Source organism: Rhea pennata, chromosome 11 (genome assembly GCF_028389875.1).
Source record: "Rhea pennata isolate bPtePen1 chromosome 11, bPtePen1.pri, whole genome shotgun sequence".
NCBI classification, from domain to species: Eukaryota; Metazoa; Chordata; class Aves; order Rheiformes; family Rheidae; genus Rhea; species Rhea pennata.
In genome coordinates this window covers 3,274,797-3,283,669 of record NC_084673.1, presented here as the reverse complement: position 1 = coordinate 3,283,669, position 8,873 = coordinate 3,274,797, and the positions used below count along the sequence as shown (strand labels likewise).

General features: G+C 62.9%; 1 protein-coding gene across 1 annotated transcript; it reads right to left on the bottom strand.

Annotated features, from left to right (window-relative positions):
* Nucleotides 1-3,212: 3,212 nt before the first annotated feature.
* Nucleotides 3,213-4,948, bottom strand: LOC134145250 (thymosin beta-15A homolog). Its single transcript, XM_062584594.1, has 3 exons — nucleotides 4,849-4,948; nucleotides 4,336-4,440; nucleotides 3,213-3,723 (listed from the first exon to the last, which is right to left on the bottom strand). The coding sequence occupies exons 2-3, from the start codon at nucleotides 4,433-4,435 to the stop codon at nucleotides 3,686-3,688; spliced, it is 138 nt and encodes a 45-aa protein (XP_062440578.1). The 5' UTR covers nucleotides 4,436-4,440; nucleotides 4,849-4,948; the 3' UTR covers nucleotides 3,213-3,685.
* Nucleotides 4,949-8,873: the final 3,925 nt, after the last annotated feature.

Sequence of the window (8,873 nt, the reverse complement as noted above, 5' to 3'; positions counted from 1 at the left end):
GCACCGCCCGCGCATGCGCCGCGCGCCCCCGCCCGCGGGGCGGGGCCAGAGCCAGCCCCGCCCATGCGCCGCGCCCCGCCCCCGGCGGCGCCGCCCGGGTCGGCCCCGCCCCTTGCCGCCCCACATGGCCGCTCCCGCCACCCCGTGTCTGGCCCTGCCACGCCCGTGTCCCCTCCTGCCACCCCCCCATGTCGTCTCCTGCCACCCATCACCCTCTCCTGTCACCCTGTGGCCCCTCCTGTCCCCCATTACCTCCCCTGGCCCCACATGCCCGATCCTGTCACTCCTCATGGCCTCTCCTCTCACCCTTCCGTCCCACTTTGTCCCCAGCTCTTCCCCTCCTGTCACCCTGCTGCTGTCCCCTCCTGTTCTTTACCCTCCCTGTCACCGTCATGTCCCCACACTGTCCCAGGCAAGGTGCAGCCGTTGCCTTCCTCACCCCCGTGGTGGCCCTCCTCTCCCTCACAGTGGCCCTCACCCTCGTGGTGGCCCTGCTCATGGCTGCCCTCTTGGTGGCCCTCTTCTCCCTCATGGTTGCCCCCATGGTGGCTCTCTTTGCCCTCTCAGTGGCTCTCCTTGCCCTCGGTGGCCCTCACCCTCGTCGTGGCCCTCACCCTCGTCGTGGCCCTCCTCTCCCTCACCGCGTGAGGAGCCCCAAGGCGGGGGAGGATTTTTGCCACTTTGCTCTCATTTGCTCAAAACACCGCCCCGGGGGACGTCCCCACCTCTGTGGGACAAGGCAGCTCGTGGCTGGGGGCCCACGCCGGCGCCCGCACACTTCTCCCGGCTCCTCGGCCTCCTTCGCTCCCATCAGTCCTCATTGCTTTCTCGTTAACAACGTAGTGGAGCTCCCGGCTCCGGGCGTCGCGGCAAACGCGGCAAACGCGGCACAGCCGCCGCCGAGGTCGGGAGCCCGGGTGCAGCTTTCGCCCTCGCCTGCCCCCTCGCCGCAGCTCTGCCGTGCCCCCGCTCGCGGCCCCGCGGCCGGCTCCGGAGAGGCCGCCACCGCCCGCCGAGCGACACCCTCGTCAAACACCCGAGTAACAGCGGGGCCCACGCCGGCCCCGGGCTCGCCGCCAGCCCGGCGCGGGCACGGCGGCTGCTGTTTCGGAGCGAAGCAGCGTCCAGCTGGGTGCACTTCTGCCCTCCGGCGCCTTCCCCGTTGCTTCTTGCTCCAGTTCCCGGCTCCCGCGCTGCTGGCATTTGCTGGTGTCCCATCCCATCCCGTCGCCAACCCCGGGGGGCTGCCGAGCCCTCGGGAGAGCCGCCGGCGGGTGCAGGGCCGGGCAGCCCTTGGCTTTCCCCAAAGATCTCGGCTGCTGGCCGCCGGGGAGCAAATCACGGCGCGGGGCTGCAGAGCGACAAAACCGCTTTTCATGCCCTAATCCTTCGGCACAAAGCCCCGGGGCAGCGGCGGGCGAGGGACAAAGTCTCCTGTGTGAGGCAGCTGCTCCCGAAAACATGACCCCCGCTCCCCCCCTCCCCGGGACCGGTAGCTGCTCCGGGCCTGGCGCGAGCGCCGGAGCCGGGAGCGCGGGCGCGCCTTCCCCGTGCCGTGCCGCGCCGCAGGAATTCGCTGCGGTGCTTTGCAGCAGGTTTCCAGCTCCCTGGGGAATTTCCAGCGGGCGGCGGCGGCGGGTCGGAGACCGGCCGCTCCGGCTGGCTTTCGCCGCGGGGGCCGGAGGGTTGGCGCGGGAGGGAGAGCGGGAGCCTCAGCGCGCCCTAATCGCGTTCGCTTTGGTGATAAACCCACACCCTAACTGGGCGGGTTTGCCCATGCGTTATCGGGCTGCGGTCGGAGAAGACGGAGGGAAAAAAAAAAAATCCCTTCCTGCGCTGCCTCCGGGCCATTGCGGCTCCGGGACGCCCAGGGTCGCGCCGTCCTGTGCAAACGTCGGGGGCCAAATCACCTCCGTCCCGGCCCTTCCTGGCCTCTCGCCCGAGCTCTCCCCGTGCTGCGGCAGGTCACCGGCCACTTGGGCTGCAAGTTCCCCTGCAGGAAGGGAAGACTCGGAGCAGGGCGAGAGGGAAAGCGCTGCAGTAAACAGCTTTTCTGCAGTGGCTCTCCCCCGCTTGGGTAACCCTCTTCCAGCAAGGGGGACGTTCTGGGCTGGCACACTCGGCTCTTGCCCCGGGCACTAGGTTCCAGCCCTCGTCTCTCCCAATTACAGCCAGGAGGGAGGCTCTGGCCGTGCCAGGATTGCCCATGCCGGGCGCAGAGGCTGCAACAATCCACTGGCAAAACCGTGGTGAGCAGCAGCCTTCGGCGCTTTCTGTTCTGCTTTTTAAAGGGAAACGCCGTCGCAGCCCGGCCACCTTCGGTGTTTGCCCCTCGGCCTGCCTGGGAGCAGCCAGGGCCGGGCGGGTGCAACAGCTCCACGCTCCTCTCCAGCCGACCGGGCTTTCCGACACCGGCCAAAATCGGCAGTTGGTGAATCCGTCTCCACCTCCTCCGTAACCAGGCACAGCAGCCTGCTCCGTGGAGGCCTTGGCACACAGGCGCAGCGGCCACTAGCATCCCCGCGCCTGCAAAGCAGGCACTTTGAACAGTGCAGAAAGCACCTAGAAAGCCTCTAAACCCATCCCTGCAAGTCTGGAAGAGCCTTCCCCAGCCAAGGGCGGATGTTGGCTTGAGGCAAAGGCAAGGCCGTGCCAGGAGCACCGGCAGTAGCTGGGCCAGCAGCCACGCTCCTGGCACGTCCAGCCTCACGGGTGAAGCCAGCCCCAGTCCACATATGATGTTTTAGGCAGAGGACACCACTCTGCTCTTAAAAGCAAGAGGCAGAGCCAAGAAGCACCCCCCAGGGGAGCTGGACTCCCAGGCACTGGGCAGGGTGGATGACCTCTCCTTAAGGGTACACTGAGGAACTGCTGTGGTGAGGGGGCTGCTGGAGCAGGCAGCAGCCTCAGCCTTGTGCCAGGGCATCCCAACACAGGCATACATGAGGGGATACCCTATCTTTCTTCCCAGCACCCAAGCCCAATCCAGACCCTCCTGCCCCAGCCTGGCCTCCACACCAGTGCCGTCCCCAGGCCAGGCCACCCAGAGCTGCCCTCACACGAGCTGCAACTCACAAAGCAAGGAAACATCCTACAGTTCTTTGAGCAACACCAAGGCCTCAGTGTCAGCACCAAGAGACCATCCTACCCCACTGGGCAAGTCAGGCTGCAAGCCTGCACCTTTACGAAGGAAAAAAAACACAAGCCTTAGGTAGGTCATTAAATTTTTTTTATTTTATAATAAACTTCATTTTTCCCCCCAAGGAAGACAAAAATTGTGAGTGAGGCTACAGAACACCATCAGTGAAGAGTATGCAAGACAGACCCAGGCCAGAGGCCAGATCAGAAAGGGTCCCCACTCCCCCATGCCAGAGGGGTCCGTCCCCAGGAGCTCCATAGCCCTTGCTCATCTCCCCACTGCACTTGAGCAAGATCAGCGCTGAAAACAGGAGCCAGCTGGGCAGCAAGGACGAGGCTGGGTCAGGTCAGGCGATCGATGGATTCTGAGGGGACCATGCTTTGTCCCCTTCCACCTGTCAAAGCTGCCAGCAAGGTGGGACAGTGGGTTAGATGCAGCTGTTTTCTATACACATAGATGATGTAAAATTTTTTTTTTAAAAAAACAGATGATTTAATTCAAAGCAAAAAAATTAAGTGTTGGCTCTTCCTTCCAGGCCATCTCACTCTAAGACGACTTCACACACTCCTTCTCCTGCTCAATGGCTGAAAGAGAAAAGACAGCTCCATTAATCTCCAGGGTTTTCAGAGAAAATGTCCACTGGAGAAGGCTGCAGAGCAACTGCTTTGACACCCAATTCTAGTTTGGCCCCAAGCACATAGATAATCAGTGGGCAAGAGGGGACACAGGCATGGGTGACAGCAAGATGGGCATCTACCTTCTGCTTCCCCCAAGGAAGCAAAGCCCCAAGACAAGCTGCTCTGCACACCAGGAGGTGCCCACTGCCATGGGGGGTAACAGAGCCCTCCCGGGCACCTAAGGTCTCCACAGCCCCCAACCCTGCCTCTCCAGGGCTCTGAACTCGGAGGAAAAAACTGAGTAAAGCTGACCAAAAATGCCTCTCTCCACCGGATTCCTCGGCAGTGAGGTCAGCACGGAGCACGTCTCCCAAAGGGAAGAGCCACTCCGGGAGCCCAGGGAGGGGCTGGCCAGGACCCTGGCCCCAACCAGCTCCATCCCCTGCTCCCGCCTGCTGCGGTGGCCCCGGGGGCTGCAGCTGGGGCTCGCCCACTCGACAGGCACCGAGCCCCGAGGGCGGGGGAGCCCCGGAAGGCTCTGGAGGGGTGCTGGAGGCGCGCCCTCGCCGCCCTACTCACTCTCCTTGGAGGGCAGCGTGTTCTTCTCCTCCGTGTTCGTCTTCTTCAGCTTCTTCTTGTCGAATTTCTCCACCTCCGAGAGGTCCGGCTTGTCGCACATCTTGCCTGCGGGCACCGGGGCGGTCGGGAGGGGGGCGCGGGTCGGGGGCGCAGCGCAGACAAAGGCGCCGCCGCCCCCCCCCCCCCGCCGCGGACAATAGCGCAGGGCGGGGCGCGCCGCTGCCCGACGGGGCGGGCAGCGCCGGGAGCCCCCTCCCGCGCTCCCCGGGGCGTGCCCGCACCCCCCGCCGGGCATGCATGCATGCACGCACCTTCCCCGCCGTGCCTCCCCCCCGGGGCATGCGGGGGCACCGGCAACCCTCGCCTTGCACCAGCCGTGCTCCCTCGGTGCACACCAGCACCCCCAAAACCTCACACCCGAGGGGGCACCACTGCGGCACGCAGCCCGGACAGCCCCAGCACCACCCGCCCGGCAGCCCCCGGGCCCGGGCCAGCCCCACCGCGGGGCCGCACCTCGGTGCCGCCGAGCCGCGCTCCGCTCCGCTCCGCTGCTGCCGCTGCTTCCGCCGCTGCCGCCGCTCGCCCAGGTGAGGCTGGAGCGCGCCGCGTGGGGCGGCGCCTTATATAGCCCGGCCGCCGCCCAGCCCGCGCGCTCCCATTGGCTGCCCGCTAAGCCTGATGGGAGATGTAGTTCTTCTCCCCGGCCGCCGCGTCCGCGCCTGCCCTCGCGGAACTACCGCTCCCGAGATGCCCCGCGGCGGCGGGGGAGTTGGGGGGGCGCGGTGCCGCCCGGGCAGCGCGGCGCGCACGGCGGGGGGGTGCGTGTGTGCGCGTGTACTGAACCGTGAGTGTGTGTGTGCACTACACACCCCTTATGGCACCCATGGACACAGTCTGCACAGACCTCCCCACCCCCCGCAGCCCACACCCCTCTGTGCACACACGCCTCGTGCACACACACACACACACACACACACACACACACACCCAGCACGGCACATACCCCTTGCACACACACCAGCCCTGCACCACTCGTGCACCTGACTGCGCAACCCTGCACAGACACCACGTGCACACGCACTCCAACCCTGCACAGACGCCCCGTGCGCACACACCCAGCCCTGCACACACACACCCTGTGCACACACACCCCAGCGCTGCACCCCCATGCATGCACACACCCTGCCCTGCACACACCCCCTATGCACAAACACCCCAGCCCTACACCCCCCTTGCACCTACACCCTAATCCTGCACAGACGCCTCGTGCACACCCCTGTGCACACACACACAGCCCTGTACACCCCCATGCACATGCTCCCCCAGCCCTGCACACCCCTCGTGCACTCGCAGACCGTGCACAAGCAGACACCCTTGCACACACGCTTGCAGTGTGGCCCTGTGGCAGCAGCACGCCTGCGCGAGGGCGAGCCCTGGTGCCTCCACGCAGCCCGTGGCGGGGGGCCGCCCACGCCAGGGCCGAGGGAGAGACTGCGGGGCCGGGGTGGTGGGAAGGCCTGGCGGGTGGCCAGGTCCTGCGCATGGAGGTGGCCTCGTGGCACGGCGCTGCACAGCCAAGCGGGCCACAGCTGGGTGACCCAGTGGGGCCGTGGGTGCCGGGCGAGGGGCGGCTGGACCCTCGCCGCCTGGCCTGCACACGAGGGCAGGCCATGGTGGCAGGTGGTGGCGGCCAACCGTGGTGGCAGGCCATGGTGGCAGGCTGTGGTGCTAGGTGGTGGTGACTGGCCGTTGTGGCAGGTGGTAGTGGCTGATGGTGGTGGCCAGCCAGTGGCAGGCTGTGGTGGTAGGTGGTGGTTGGCCACAGCGGCAGGCAATAGTGGCAGACAACGGTGGCTGGTGGTGGTGACCAGCCGTGGTGGCAGCCCATGGTGGCAGACATGGTGGCTGACGGTGGTAGGCCATGATGGTAGGTGGCGGTTGGCTGTGGTTTTAGGCCATGGTGGCAGCCTGTGATGGCAAGCTGTGGTGGCCGGCCGCGGTGCAGGTCACGGTGCCTGGCAGTGGTGGCCGGCCGCGGTGCAGGTCACGGTGCCCGGTGGTGGTGGCCGGCCGCGGTGCAGGTCACGGTGCCAGGCGGTGGTGGCCGGCCGCGGTGCAGGTCACGGTGCCCGGTGGTGGTGGCCGGCCGCAGTGGCCCCCTGCGCCGAGACCAGCCCAGCCGCAGCCTTTTCCTGGGACAAACTCGCGAAGCCTCCGGCGACCGTGGGACCCGCTCCTTCCCCACGTGTTTTCGGGGTGTTCCTGCTTTCAGTAAGTTCTCACGAGGGAAAGGAAGCAGCCAGGGCCGGAGGGGAAAGCGAAAGCGGGAAGAAGGGGCTGCCGGCCATTTTAGAGCGGTTTTAAATCTCCCACAGCGCGAGGCGGTGCCGGCCCTGGCGCGGCGCCCCGCTGCTCCGGCCGCCTCCGCGGGAGCGGGGGGGTCTCTGCGAAGGGCCCGAGGACGGAGAGGCCTCCCGCCGCGGCGCTGCGCCCCGGCACCGCGCCGGAAGGCAGCGGCCGGAGCACGCGAGCTGCTGTTTGCGTTAGGCTCGGGCAGGAGCTCATTCCTCCCGCAGGTTTCACTTCTCCTTTAGCTAGCCGAGGAGGCAGCTTCGAGAAAGGCTTTTTATTAACCCTTTGGGCTCGCCCGCCTCGCAGGAGCTGCGGAGCCCAGCCGCAGGCTGCGGAGACGCTGAGCCCCGGAGACGGGGAAGCCCTTCGCCGCGCCAGTGGGGAGCGGGAACAAGCAGCGGGAGAGGCGCTGGAGACGTATCTCATCTCGCGCCACCAAACACAGCAGGCAAGTCCTGCCACCTGCAAGGTCGGAGTCTGGCTCCAAGAGCACAAACAGCTTTGCAGCGGCTCACGGCATTCCCACTCCGCTCAAACTACCCAGGCTAAGGTGCAGGCCCAAACTGCGGCTGATACGTTGCTTTCTGCTGCTTCTTTTATGGCACAGCTGTCTTGTGGACAGGACATCGGCAGCACCAGCCTCAGCTTTTGCCAGCAGCTACATGCCTGCAGCCAGCGGCATGCACCAGCCAGGGCGTTCCCAGCACGTCCCGGCATGGCAAATGCCGCAGCTCCATCCTCCCATCAGCTACAAGGGCGCAGGGCACTACCCGCGGGGGATTTTCTACTGCATTTCCGCAGCAGTTGTGAAAAAAGCCTGAGAAGGCACCACGCGATTCACCTCCAGAGCTGTCCTCATGCACCTCACAGTCTTCAGCCTCAGGAGATGCTCAAGCTCCGAGCAGGGGAGAGGCTGGAGAAGAGTTTTTGCTACAGGAAGTATCTCGCACTAGCACAGTGAGCACCTGGCAGGGTGGCTCCTGCTCCCATCACAAGCAACTGCTGCATCCCTGCAGCAAAAGATCTCAGCGCTCTCCTTGCCCCAAGCCAGCTTGCTGGGTTTGGTCTAACCCACACTGCAGTGACACTAAGCCCTTACTACAGCTTTTGATATACTGTGGCCACTTCTAGTCCACCAGTAGCAGTTTTCCTCCACATGAGTTAAGCAGTAATTGGAGAAAAAGTATGTTTTAATTTAGGCAATAAACTTCTAGTAAAAGTGTCAGCCCAACCCCTCTGAACAAGGTTCCTGGTAGAGTGAAGATTTACCTGCTGGAAATAGTTCTCATGTCCTGTGCATCAGCCATGCTTTTAAGCAACTCCTCTCCCCTCCTCAGCACCAAGAAAAGGTTTTATTGGTAAACTAAGAAAGCAGTATACACACTGGTAGTAGTGGTCACCTTCATAAAGAAAATCTTTGGCTGTAAAGCTCTTATGTTCTGTTTCATCCCCATGGCTGATTAAGCCTGCTCCACCACCTTGCAAGACCTGCATCAACTCCTCTCCCCCCTCCTTCCAGCTGTTTTGGGGGAAAATGCACAATTCAGGCATTCCTGGTACAGTTCTCAAATGTTTCAATATAAAAATGACTGTGGTGGCCCCAAGCAGAGGTCCCACTAAGACCATGGTCCTGTTTCTCAAAACAAAGGCTGAACCTAAGCCAGAGTCTTTTGTAAGGCAAAAGACCTTTCTGTAAGGACACCATCTCATCCCCTTGACTTCATTTACATTTGAGGTCTACAACATGCAATGCTAAAGGATCATGGTTTAGTTAAAACGAGCACTTCTCAGTACCTAATCTCACTGCTTCAAATCATCAGTCCTGTACAAGATCCTCAGCAACACTTCATTTAAGTTTGCAAAACTATCGGTATTTTTCCATACCTGGACATTAAACAGATCTGCTCAGATACATAATTGTAACAGTACAATAAAAACTGCTCTACCACCTCTAACAGAATTACATCCAGCAAATCAGGTAGAAACAAGAGTCATCACCCCCTAGGAAAAGCAGGTTGGTCCTAAGCATTTTCTTCCTTGCAAACGGAGCATAGTGAAGTTAAACCTCAAAGTCAGCCCTGTTTTAAGAAGATTAAACCCTCTCAGGGTTCCTTCCAAACTCTACTATCCTATGATCCACCTTACATGCAACCAAGTCAGAAGATACACATCACCTTGGTAGAGTT